Source organism: Macaca thibetana, chromosome 8 (genome assembly GCF_024542745.1).
Source record: "Macaca thibetana thibetana isolate TM-01 chromosome 8, ASM2454274v1, whole genome shotgun sequence".
NCBI lineage: Eukaryota > Metazoa > Chordata > Mammalia > Primates > Cercopithecidae > Macaca > Macaca thibetana.
The window spans coordinates 50,279,922-50,294,067 of NC_065585.1; the positions used below are offsets into that span (position 1 = coordinate 50,279,922).

The 14,146-nt window shown below is 37.8% G+C and overlaps 1 protein-coding gene across 2 annotated transcripts in view; it reads right to left on the reverse strand.

The window, feature by feature from the left end:
• The window catches only part of INTS8 (integrator complex subunit 8), a 56,834-nt gene that overhangs the window by 18,786 nt on the left and 23,902 nt on the right, over positions 1-14,146 (reverse strand). Inside the window, exons 11-16 of one of the 2 annotated variants that reach the window (XM_050800478.1) lie at positions 11,671-11,741; positions 11,102-11,277; positions 9,789-9,922; positions 7,544-7,654; positions 4,168-4,369; positions 1,508-1,629 (exon numbers count right to left, since the gene is read on the reverse strand). In XM_050800478.1, the coding sequence (XP_050656435.1) occupies positions 1,508-1,629; positions 4,168-4,369; positions 7,544-7,654; positions 9,789-9,922; positions 11,102-11,277; positions 11,671-11,741 (816 nt within the window). The remainder of the gene's footprint in view (positions 1-1,507; positions 1,630-4,167; positions 4,370-7,543; positions 7,655-9,788; positions 9,923-11,101; positions 11,278-11,670; positions 11,742-14,146) is intronic. The other variant, XM_050800479.1, reaches the window with a different exon arrangement.

Genomic DNA, 14,146 nt, shown 5'->3' on the forward strand with positions numbered 1-14,146 from the left:
TGAGGCACAAGAATGGGTTGAAACTGGGAGGTGGAGGTTGCAGTGAGCCAAGACTGTGCCAATGCACTCCAGCCTGGGCGACAGAGGGGGACTCAGTCTCCCAAAAAAAAAAAAAAAAAGAAGAGATAGATATGATTCAATGTCTGAAATTTCAAAGAAAAGGATAATTCAAGTATGGCAATTTTCATGAGCAAGTGTAAAGATAACAAAAAGAGGTGGAAAACTGAAAAAAATCAATAAACTCTCAATAAATCCTCAAAGGGTTAAAATGAAATGAGTTCAGTTTTTAAAAGGACATACATGAAATATGAAGGAAGAAACAAGTAACCAAACACAAATGTTACGAAGTGGTACAGTTTTACAAGAGTTCCCAGATAAACACAGATTTAAAGGATTTTGTATTACTAAAGATAAGTTGGGACAAACGAGGAATAACAAAAGGTAATAGGAACAAATAAAATAATGAGAAAATCTGAAGGACCAAATATACCCAAAAAGGAGAGCGGGACTTACAATGTTAAATCACTACATGTTTAACTTTGTTTTTTGGTGTTTTTTTTTGAGATGGAGTTTTGCTCTTGTTGCCCAGGCTGGAGTGCAATGGTGTGATCTCGGCTCAGTGCAACCTCTGCCTCCCGGGTTCAAGCGATTCTCCTGCCTCAGCCTCCTGAGTAGCTAGGACTACAGGTGTCCACCACCATGCCCGGCTAATTTTTGCATTTTTAGTAAAGACAGGGTTTCACCATATCGGCCAGGCTGGTCTCAAACTCCTGACCTTGTGATCCACACACCTTGGCCTCCCAAAGTGCTGGGATTACAGGCATGAGCCACTGTGCCTGGCCTACCTTGTTTTTTTTTTTTTTAACTGTAACACCAGAAAGTGAGAAAAACCTACTATTCAGTGTGTATAATATTAACACATGAAAGATATAATCTTAGAAGAAACCTCCAGTTTCTCATTAGTTTTGATATTTTCTGTACTCAGAAGCATTTCAGGTTGCAAAGGATATAATTAAGACAACAAAATAAACAACTTACTACCAATTTACTAAATAAATTCTTTTATTAGGGGAATAATTACTAATAGCAAACCTGTTAGAGATTCAGAGTTAGCAAACTTAGAAGGGTAAAATTCTAAAGAAGAATAAAATGTTCAAATGGAAACAAGGAAAAGTGCATCCCTGACGGACTCCATCAGCTCTAGAGTGTGATTATAGCAACCAAAGCAAAGAAAGTGAATCTCTCATTATCTTAGGATTATACCAACGTGTTATCTCTTAACTAAATAATCTGTGACTACATGCTCATGAATTATAGGGCATTAGAAAGAAATATTAGAACAAGGTCAAGTGCATGAATTACCAAAAACTATCCTTTAACTACAAATCAACAAGCATTTGTCCAATCATTTGTATCACAGAAATTAGACAAGTTCCCAAACTAGTATAAAGTTAAAGAAACAAGTATAATACTATCCTCACAATCCTTTTATTTAAACATTAATTACCTTAACATATGGATTACTCTGAAGCAAAAATGCAGGAACTTGGAGTGTAAGGTATTCACTTTCCCTCCAGTTTAACATAAAGGCAACACATTCCTCAGCTATAACTTGACGAAGAGGAATATCTAAAAAGCAAAGAGGAAAACAGTTGGAATTACCATCACAACATTAAAATAAGAACAAAGCAAATACTTGCTCAGATTTCAATTGAATTAAAAAAACAGGCTGGGTATGGTGGCTGACACCTGTAATCCCAACACTTTGGGAGGCCAAGGCAGGAGGATCACTTGAGACCAGGAGTTCAAGTCCAGCCTGGGCAACAGAGTGAGACCTTGTCTCAAAAAACAAACAAAATTTTGTAGAGACAGGGTCTCGCTCTGTCACCAGAATGCAGTGCAATAGTGTGATCATGGCTCACTGCAGCCTTGAGTTCCCAGGCTCAAGCGATCCTTCCACCTCAACCTCCCCAAGTAGCTGGGACCACAGGTCCCACCACACCTGGCTAATGCCACCATACCTGGCTAATTTTTGCATTTTTGTAGAGATGGGGTCTCACTATGTTGTCCAGGCCGGTTTTGAACTCCTGAACTCCAGTGATCTGCCTGCTTCAGCCTCCCAAAGTGCTGGGATTACAGGCATGAGCCACCACACCCAGCCTCCTTATTTTAAATACTGCTTATAAGCACAAGCTATAGGACAAGTTGCTGAACATTTAGTAAGTTAGGAGTTTACAAAAATTATATGCAGAGTTATCAGTCCTTTACCCTCCCTATCCCCAAAAAAGGGATGTGAACTACAAACTGATAAGCCAAAAAGGTAGTACAAAGAGACTAATAATTTAAAGGAACTTTCACCCATTTCAAAGAGTAAAAGCATAGGCTTCGAAGTTGGGCTGATGGAGTAAAGTCATAGCTCTGTCTCTTCCTGTGTGACTGTGGGCAAATTCCTCAACCTCTCTGCACCTTGGTTTCTTAGTTACAAAATGGGGATAAGGAAACAGCAGCTATTTCACAGAGCTGCTATGAGGACTAAATGAGTTATGCACCTGAAGCTTAGAACAATGCCTGACACGTAGTTAGCACTCAACAAACATTAAAGTTTAAACATTGTCTCATTTCAGAAAAACCATGCATGGAAAACCTACCTCCCACTTTTAAAAAGTAAACATGTATACAGCAGCATGTGTCCTTTAGTGCCAGCATATTATTAGATCAATTCTCATGAAGACATTACAATATTTAAGAGCACTGATGTGTTAAAGCTCAAAGGTATTCTCTCTATAGGGTACTAAAAAGTTGTGATCTATCACTGCATGCCCCTGCTGGAAATTAGACTTTAATTAGAAATTAAGTTAACCCCATAGGACTCAAGATGGTAGCACTTGCTTCTATTCTGACACATTACTATCACCTTCCTTTATAATGCAATTCCACTGTTTATACTATTAAATGTGTACAGTATGATTTAATTGCTCTAAATACTCCTAAAGCAGAAAAATAAGAAACTGCTTTAACTAAGAAAGATTTATATATGTCACAGATGATCATTTATATGGTAAGCCCCTTTTCATAGTAAGACATTTACAATTAGAATTAAACACTCAAGATCTGTTCCTAAAGTAGCCACCAGTGAATTTCTAGCCCAATGGCAATCAGTGTGAAGGCATATTATGGCTGTAATGAGGAAATAAAACTTCAATCTGTATACTAAAGGACATTTTGATTCTTTCAAACACCTGAAAATTACAATATAGTTTCTCTAGTGTGCAGAAGTATCCCCTAAAATTCATGTGTACCTGGAACCTGAGAATGTGACCTTATTTGGAAATAGTCTTTGCAGATGTAATTAGCTATGATCAAGTCAGCTGGATTAGGGCTGAACCTGGATCCAATGACTGGTGTCCTTATAAGAAGAGAACATGGACATACACAGGGAGAAGGCCATGTGAAGACAGCAGCAGAGACTGGAGCAATGCAGCCACAAACCAAAGACTGCTGGGCCACCAGAAGCCAGGAAGATGCAAGGAAAGAGTCTTTCCTGGAGCCTTTCCGGGCAGTACAGCCCTGCAGACACCCTGACTTCAGACATCCGGCCTCCAGAAGTGGGAGATAATATATTTCCATTGTTTTAAGTTACCCAGTTTGTGGTACCTTGTTACAGAAACCCAGAAACGAACAGTTTCCTTCATTTTTCCCAATGTTCTCAAGTGAACACCAAACCCAAATTCTGTTTTAGGAGTGAAATAACTTTTTTCAAAGATGATAAAAATTCAGCTGGGTGTGGTGATTCATGCCTCTAATCCCAGCACTTTGCGGGGGCAAGGAAGGTGGATCACCTGAGGTCAGGAGTTCAAAACCAGTCTGGCCAACATGGTGAAACCCCATCTCTACAAAAATACAAAAATTAGCCGGGCATGATGGCGGGTTCCTGAAATCCCAGCAACTCAGGAGCCTGAGGCAGGAGAGTCACTTTAACCCAAAAGGCAGAGATTGCAGTGGGCCGAGACCGCGCCATTACATCCAGCCTGAGTGACAGAGCCACACTCTTGTCTCAAAAATAAAAAAAAAGATGATTACAAACTCAAATAAATGTGCTTTTAAATTTTCCCCCACAATTATCTAAGTACTGAGTTTCTGAAATTTGTCTTTGTGAACCAGTCTTACCAGGAAGCCTCATTTCCAGATAGCCTCGTACCCTACTTATAAGGTCGGATGGCGGTCTCTCTCCTGCCTGCCCTGTCCCAGCTTCATGTGTATGAATATCCAAAAGCAACATCTCATTCAGCATGACCTGACGAAGCTTTGGTGAGAACTCTGTTACCAACTCCAAACAAGCAGCAAAGAGCTGTTTAGCATGGGGAAAGTCCTATGAAAAGAAAAAGAATAGCCTGGGTCACCTTTCCTTTGGCGCCAAAAAATGTGTGCCTTTATGATGACAGAGCAAAGAGGAGAAGGATTAGTTCAAATGGTTAACGTTGCTTTTCTCAGGGAGTAAGGCTCGATAGGATTTTCATCTCTGTATTGTTGATTTATTCCAATACATATTTAATACCTTTGTAATTTAAAAAAATCCAGTAAACAATATAAAATACCTGCTGTATTATGCAACTTTTATAAAAGGTATAAAATAACCAAAGACTTCTGTATTATACAGGTGTAAAATTCTATTACAAGCACCCTCCTCCATCCAACATATTCAGAATTAGATCTTAGACCATTCAAGGATTACACATTTCAAAATCTTTGCACACCACCTTACTAGCCTATAAAATTGGCTAACAAATAAAATGAAATAAATCAGCTATGATCCAAGTCCTTTCCTACACATCTCTTATGTTTCTAAAGACTAGATTCTATCGCTCCACATACTTCATTCACTCCCATAATCTGGCTTCTACCCCTATCATTACAAAGAAGTAGCCCTCACAAGCCAAAGACCTTTTTTTTTTTTTTTTCTTTGAGGTGGAGTCTCGCTCTGTCGCCCAGGCTGGGGTGCAGTGGCTGGATCTCAGCTCACTGCACGCTCCGCCTCCCAGGTTTATGCCATTCTCCCACCTCAGCCTCCTGAGTAGCTGGGACTACAGGCGCCCGCCACCTCGCCCGGCTAGTTTTTTGTAATTTTTAGTAGAGACGGGGTTTCACCGGGTTAGCCAGAATGGTCTCGATCTCCTGACCTCGTGATCCGCCCGTCTCAGCCTCCCAAAGTGCTGGGATTACAGGCTTGAGCCATCGCGCCCGGCCAAGCCAAAGATCTTTTAATTGTCCAATCTACTGAACGCTCTTCTGTTATCTTACAGGAATTAGGGGGCTGCAACTCGGTGCTGTGTATTGCCCTTTTCTTGACATTTTCTTTTCCCCTAGCTATTACACCTTCTACATTTGTCTGGTCCTCACGCCCATCACACCACTATTTCTTGGACTTAGTATTGCATTCCCGAGGGTCTCACGCTCTTTATATTCTCTCTGGGTGATCTTTGGTAACTCCCAAATCTGTAACTCAGTCCAGACCATTCTCCAAGCTTTAGGCTGTTTCCAACTGTAGCTTCAAATTAAAATTGTAAAAATAAACTCATAATCTGCCCTGCAACAATGTGTTTCTGCACATTCACTTGCTAGCATTGCCACTGGTTCTCTGACTCTCAAACCAGAAGTCTGAGCAACATGCTCGATTCGTTCTCCTTCTCTTGCCTTCCACATGAAGTCAGTTACCAATTGCTTCCAGATTTTATCTCCTAAATAGTTCTCTAATATGTTCTCTTCTCTCTATCCCTTCTAACACTTGTGACACTAGCTGTGTGCCACTGGACAATTTAATACCTTTAAAACCGAGATAATACCTTCCACAAAGTTTTTGTGAATAAATGAAACAATAAACATATATGAAATTGCAGAACAGTCTTTGTGCCCAGTAAATGTTATTTTAGGTGTGGAAGGAGAAAAGCTGCTAACTACATTCCTCCTATTAAAACTTTTCAATGGCTTACAATTGTCTCATGATGCACTGTCCAATATGGCAGCCACTAGATAAGATGTGGCTATTGAGCATGTGAAATGTGACTAGTCCAAATTGAGAGATTCTGTAAGTATAAAACACTTACTGGATTTTGAAGACTTAGCACATACATTTTCAAAATACAAAACATCTCAACTTTTTATATCAATTACACATTGAAATGATAGTGTAGACATATTGAGTTAAATAAATCATTTCAATCAATTACACTTTTTTATGAAATTATAGATTACACACATGGCCTACATTATGTTTCCACTGACAATGATGGTCTACAGCAGCAGTTTTCAAACTTTAGCATGCAACAGAATTACTTGAGGGCTTATTTAAAAAGATGTTGGGCCCCATCCCAGAATTTCTGATTCATTAGGTCTAGGATGCGGCCCCCAAATTTTTATTCCAGCAAGTTCCAGCCACGTGCAGTGGTTCATGCCTGTAATGTCAGCACTTTGGGAGGCTGATGTGGAAGGATTGTTTGAGCCCAGGAGTTCAAGGTCAGCCTGGGCAATATAAGGAGACACTGTCCCTGCAAAAAAAAAAAAAAAAAAAAATTCTTTCAAATAAGCTGGGCATGGTGGCACATGCCTGTGGTCCCAGCTACTTAGGGGGCTGAGGTGGGAGGATTGCTTGAGCCAAGGAAGTCCAGGCTGCAGTGATCATGCCACTGCACCTGGTCTGGGCGACAAAGCAACACCCTGTCTCCAACAAAAAGTTCCCAAATATCACAGATGCTGCTGGTGTGGGGATGTAGTTAACTTATTTAAGCCTCAATTTTAGTTCACTTCTGCCTTCCAGATGCTGTCTTTAACCTTCCTAAAGAACTCAGTGTGTGATCAGTCACGCAACTGCACTGTCTTATATGATTTAACATTACACTTAAGTCTCAACATCCCAGACTACAAACTCATGTAAAATACACTACAGAAGTAATTTTTAAAAATTTTGTTTTCTAATGTTGGTACACAATCTTTACTAGCTGAATCCTAAAGAACACAAATAATATCTTTGCATGTTCTCTAAACTTTTAGCACAGAGCAGTATTCATTTGATCAAGACTATTTTAGTATAATTATAACAGTAAAGGAAAGAGAACAAACCAAAATGCCTTTTCAAATATCCTTTTAAGCCTATGACTGTGATTTTAAAGATTAGGAAAAGGTAAGTTCTGGTTCCTGACTTCCTGCTAAAATTAGTAAAGCATATTTTTTTTTTTTTTTTTTTTTTTTGAGATGGACTATCACTCTGTCACCCAGGTTGGAGTACAGTGATGCAATCTCAGCTCACTCCAACCTCCACCTCCCATGAGATTCTCCTGCCTCAGACTCCAGAGTAGCTGAGATTACAGGCACCGACCTAATTTTTGTATTTTTAGTAGAGACAAGGTTTCAACATGTTGGCCAGGCTGGTCCTGACCTCAGTCGATCTATCCACCTCAGTCTCCCAAAGTGCTGGGATTATAGGTGTGAGCCACGGCACCTGGCCATAAAGCATATTCTTAACAAGTGTTTGATACACACTTTTACTCACCTTAACAGTACTGCAGTGCAAACCTTTGGCCATAAGAATATAAACCAAATCTCTTGTTAAATTGTCTTTAATTCCCAGGATAACACCACTATAGACAGAAGGTACTTCCCACTAAAAGAAACAAAAAATACATACATACATATATATACACACACACACACACACACAGAGAGAAAGCCAAATCTGGATAAGAATCTTTCAATAATCTTCAATCGCATTAAAAAAAAATAATTCACAGGTCGTCTCTTAAAGAGAAAGGAAAATCACAGCCATAATATAACACTAATGAAAATGAACACATTCACTACAATCAACAAGTAATAAATAATGGATTGGGATTACTATTAGGAAAAAAAGACAAAGACTAGGAGTTTTATATATATTAATTCAGGTAATCCTCACAACAATACCAAGGTAAGTATTATTATGCTACTACTGTCATTTTGCAAATGAGAAAACTACAACACAAACAAGTTAAATAACTTGTTCAAGATTATACGGCTATTTAAGTATGAGCTGGCATTCAAGCTCAAGCAGGCAGTTAGTCCCAGAATCCCCTATCATAACTATTATGCTATACTTGTTCATCTTAAAAATTTTTGGTTTTTGATTTTTGAGATAGTCTTGCTCTATCACCCAGGCTGGAGTGCAGTGGTGTGATCTCTGCTCACTGCAACCTCTGTCTCCCAGGTTTGAGTGATTCTCCTGCCTCATCCTCCCAAGTAGCTGGAAATACAGGTGCACGCCACTATGACCGGCTAATTTTTGTATTTTTAGTAGAGACGGGGTTTTGCTATGTTGGCTAGGCTGGTCTTGAACTCCTGGCCTCAAGTGATCCACCCACCTCAGCTCCCCAAAGTACTGGGATTACAGGCATGAGCCACTGCACCTGGCCTTCATCTTAAAAATTCACACTAACAAATAGCATCAATACTAAAAAAAAAACCCCAACTAATTTTTAGAGCAATTTTTTTCTTTTCACGCTACTTGTATGCTTAAACCCAATTTTAAAAAATACAGGTCGGGCGCAGTGGCTCATACCTATAATCCCAGCACTTTGAGAGGATGAGGCAGGCGGATCACCTGAGGTCAGGAGGTCAGGAGTTTGAGACCAGCCTGACCAACATGGAGAACAACATGGAGAAACCTGTCTCTACTAAAAATACAAAACTAGTCAGGTGTGGTGGGGCAAGCCCTGTAATCCCAGCTACTCGGAAGGCTGAGGCAGGAGAACTGCTTGAACCCGGGAGGCAGAGGTTGCAGTGTGCCAAGATCGCGCCACTGCACTCTAACCTGGGCAACAATAATGAAACTCTGTCCCCCCCAAAAAAAAACCCATACATTTCTGGCTGCCTTTTTACTACATCTTCAGCAGAGGAAGAGTAAGTACGGAGTTAATTAGGAGCATTACGATATTGCTTTACTTTCTACTGTATCTGTAGATTACTTCCCTTGTATCTCTAAGCTACATTCCACTGACATGGCATGTTAAAAGCTATTTTCATTTGCACTTTCTATGCAGGAAAACTTTCTAATAGATAAACTCAGAAACAGGTAAATGTATTAGCTGGAAATTTTTAAAGGAACATTTAAAGCCAAAAATGCTCCATGATGAAGTATTATGCTACAGAATGCATAAATAATATACCAGTAACATATATTTACAACTATTTTTAAAATGCAGCCAGGCGTGGTGGCTCACACCTGTAATCCCAACACTTGGGGAGGCAGAGGCGGGTAGATCACTTGTGGTCAGGAATTCAAGACCATCCTAGGCAACATGGTGAAACCCCATCTCTACTAAAAATACCAAAATTAGCTGGGCATGGTGACAGATGCCTGTAATCCCAGCTACCTGGGAGGCTGAAGCAGGAGAATCACTTGAATCTGGGAGGCAGAGGTTGCAGTGAACCAAGATCGTACCACTGCACTCCAGCCTGAGCGACAGAGTGAAATTCCATCTCAAAAAATAAATAAATAAATGAAATAAAATGCATATATTTTGTCAATAAATGGAAAAACTGATTTTTAGATGTTATTCATTCAATGGTATCTTTTTGTTTCTGACATTTCCTATTTTCTCTGTCAATGGATGTTAAAAATGCAATTATGGTCATATGAAGGTCTTAAAAGTGTTAAGTAAAAGAGGTCCTTATTATCAAAAAGGTTAGGGAACAGCTTTTCTATTAAATTACCTCAGAAAACAAGGGCAATTTTCTTATTTGCTCCTTGACATAGGGTTTACCTTATTAGACACTGTCCAGAATTGGCGATCTGAAGTCATACCATGTAATTCAATCAAAATTTGTCTAATCCTCCAAGGATCCACTGACAATATCAGTTGATGCTCTAACTGACCAATGTTGACACTTGCTGAAGCTAAAAAAAGATTTATATTTCAGCGATTTAATTCAAAGATACACATATGAGAATGAAAATTTACTTAAAATTATGTATTTTGTATTACATCTATAAATTAAAAGCTGCTATCATCTTGAGAACTGATTCAACATTGTGTAAATTACATATTAACTTTATCCTCACATAGAAAACCTAACACAATTTTACTATATCTACATTTAATAAATGAATGCGTTTTAAAAATAAAGATAATGAAAATATAAACAAGATAAAATCAATATTTAATTCATGCAAAGAACTATGTGGAATATATGAAAATAATTAACTTATACACACTTATACACTACTTATACACTACTTTTGAACATAATGTGTTAACAAAAGCATATATAAAATGTTAATTTTGAGTAATAAACATTAAGCATGTGGTTTTTGAGAGAAAGGGGCATGCTCTTCCCAGAGAACCAAAAATGATTACCAAAATACCTAATTACAGCTCAGCTATCAGGCACAGTCTTCAATAATGCATTTCCAGCATTTCTGTATGTGTTAACCTTACCCTTTTCCTTTATAACTGGACTTTCAACCAGTTTAAATCTAGTGAAGGTCAAAGAAACTAAAATTTTGCTTTTGTTAAACTGAATTCTCTCTCATCTATATTAAATGTTGAAGTGTATGTTTCTTATTTTAAAATAGCATTGTTATTTTCTACTTACATTTGTAAGGGCAAAAACGGGAAAAAAAATCAAATAAATAAGGCAAAAATGCCAATACTGACAAAAATGTTCAGCTAGCAGATACTAGCACAGTGATACAGACTGACATGCACGAAAGTCTGTCGTCTTTTTGGTCCCAGCATCTCTCACCACTCCTCTCCCCCTCCTTTTTTTTTTTTTTTTTTTTTTTTTTTTTTACCTCCATGAACATATTGGCAGCAGTGTTACCTTGGTCTATTTCCCCAGCTAAAATCTTTTATGTATCTAGGCCTGAATCTGCACTAATCATTGGCTTGGCAGAGCTCCAGAGCATAGCTGCTTATACAGAAATCTGATATGGAAGACAGGTGAATTTCTATTAATTACCAACACAAGTGTTAATTAAAACAAATAAGAGAGAATCCTCAAATATATTTCAATGTTAATTTGAATAGAGGGGCAAAACATGCCAATATTTTGGCTGGCAGACTAGAGAGCTAACCTGGGATATCATAAAATGAAGTTACAGGTTTAATGCACAGATTTACTCTAGGGGATCTCTTCCTCATCTGATCAACAAGTAGCTTTCGTTCTTCATCTTTCAACAATGTAATGAAAAGCTCATGTGAAGAAATCATGAAAACATACTGCAGATCTTCCAACCCCAGACACACATTCCTAGATCAGTAAGAAATATTGTGAAACAAAAAAGTGTATAATTTAGTTTGAGAAAAACAATCATATCAACCAATTTTAATAAGCTACTTAAAAAGTCACCATTAAAGAAGCTGTATAACGATATTTTAAAATAGATTTTAAAATTTCCTTTTGGTCCTTATTTAAAATTGTGATGTCAATGCCACAATATTAAAAAAAAGGTAACTATATAATCCTAACGTCTCACGTGGCTATACAAATTTGAACTTAATGGGTTCTCAAACACCAGTTACTCCTTGGTTAAAAGATACCCAAGACAAAAACAAATATAATACAGATATTTTTTTCATAGGACTAAGTTCAAAGTTAAAAAAAGAAAGAAAGAAAGAAAAAAAATAAAAGAAAGATACTTACTTTAGAAAAGCAGCCATGTTTCCTTTCAAAGACTCTGAAGCTTTTTCTAAATTTATTGATCTTGAACATACCTAGGAATTTGAGTAATTTTCATTTGAATATGGGTACTTTTAAAAATGTAAATTATAATTTGAAAAGGCAGGATTTAAAAACAACTGAATTTTCCTTTTTCAACCATGTACCAATCACAGATTTGGTTAAGTAACTTAACAGAAGAGACGAGACCAACGAATAAGAACCCATCAAAAAGAGGGAATGGAATGCGACCATTTTAATAAGTACAGGTGTATACAAGTACCAAAGAATAACCTAGTTACCATGCTATACAGTTCTCACAGAATTTATCAAGTATGTTGCCAAATTATATTAAGTGATAAACCACAGAAATCAGTAGCTCCTGTCAGAAAAGAGTTAAAAAAATAAAAAAATGTTAAAACCAAAAAGAAAATAATTGAAAAGAATAACTGATTTATCACAAATATAGAACTAATGGTTCTATATTCATGAGCTATTCATGAATAGTTTAAAAAGGTAACCAAGGTTTAAAAAGTAAACAATGCCAACAAAGAATAGACACTAGTTATAGTTATATTAGTTATCTACAAATAATATTTTCATATTATTTTGAATTTATTCATTAGATTAGGATTCTTCCCCATATATTATTTATAAGAAGCCAAAATAAAATATAACTAGCGTAAAAGTCCATAATCTCAAGACATTGCTAAATATTTTCTACTTTGACACACACAAAAAATAGAATGTTCATAGTAGTATTAATCACAGTAGCCAAAAAGTAGAAACTGATGAATGAACACACAAATACAGTATATATCCATTCAATGAAGTACTATTCAGCCATAAAAAATGAAGTACTGATACACTCTCCAATATTGAAAACATGCTAAGTGAAGGAAGCCAGTTACAAAAGATCATCTATTTCATAGTTCCATTTACACAAAATATCCAGAACAGATAAATCTATAGAGATAGAAAGTAGATTAGTAGTTGCCTCAGGTGGTGCGAGATTGACAGAAAATGAAGAGTGACAGGTAATGAATAAGAGATTATTTTTCTGGGGTGAAAACAGGAAGTGAAGTGATAGTTGCCCAACTCTAGGAATATACTAAAACCCACTGACTTACACACTTTAAATGTGTGAACTGTATGGTATGTGAATTATATCTTGATGAAACTGTTATTAAAAAAAACAGGCTGGGTGCTCATGCCTCTAATCCCAGCACTTTAGGAGGCTGAGACAGGTGGATCACCTGAGGTCAAGAGTTTGAGACCAGCCTGGCCAACATGGTGAAATCTTGTGTCTACTAAAAATACGAAAAAAATTACGTGGATGTGGTGGCGCACACCTGTAGTCCCAGCTGCTCGGGGAGGCAGAGGCAGGAGTATCACTTCAACTCAGGAGGCAGAGGTTGCAGTGAGCCGAGATCAGGCCACTGCACTCCAGCCTGGGCAACAGAGAGAGACACCCTCTCAAAAAAAAAAAAAAAAAGGCAGTGTTTTAAAAGTACTGTGTTCAAATACCATTCTCTGATTAACAAATTAACCTATCAGTAAATAATATCTGAGCATCTTGGCGTATGTATTATACACTTACATTCTAATAATTTTGCTCCTTTGCTGCCATATGTAAATATATTATGGTAAGTAATAAATATCTGGGTCTCCTTTTACAACAGATTATTTACTCACATAGTGAGATGCATTGTACATGTGTCATGGAACAATGTAGGGAACATGGGTTAACTTCTGATTAGCAAACCTAACAATATAAAGAAAATGAAGTAGGGCATGGTGGCTCATGCCTGTAATCACAGCGCTTTGGGAAGCCAAGGTGGGTGGATCACCTGAGCTAACAGATCATGTTATGTGACTGTCACACACCTCAATTTTAAAAAAGAAAAATTCACACTAGTGGGCATCTCAGTAGATGCTTTAATATTAAAATAATAAAGTTTAATACTAATAAACAAGATGAAATGGACAAATCCTTAGAAAGTAACTTTTAAAACTAACTCTAGAAAAATGAGAATACAGCTCTAGGATCACTGATCAAAAACCTTCCCACCATCCTGGCTGACATGGTGAAACCCCGTCTCTACTAAAAAATACAAAAAAAACTAGCCGGGCGAGGTGGCGGGCGCCTGTAGTCCCAGCTACTGGGGAGGCTGAGGCAGGAGAATTGCGTGAACCCGGGAGGCGGAGCCTGCAGTGAGCTGAGATCCGGCCACTGCACTCCAGCCTGGGCGGCAGAGCGAGACTCCGTCTCAAAAAAAAAAAAAAAAACCTCCCCACAAAAAAATTACCCAGGCCCAGACTTTACTGGTAAATTCTACCCAACACTGAAAGAGCAATGACTTCATTTTTACACAGACTCTTCCAGACAACAAAAAAGACAGACGCCTCAACTTATTTATAAGGCAAGCATGACCTTGACACCAAAATCAAAGGCAGGACA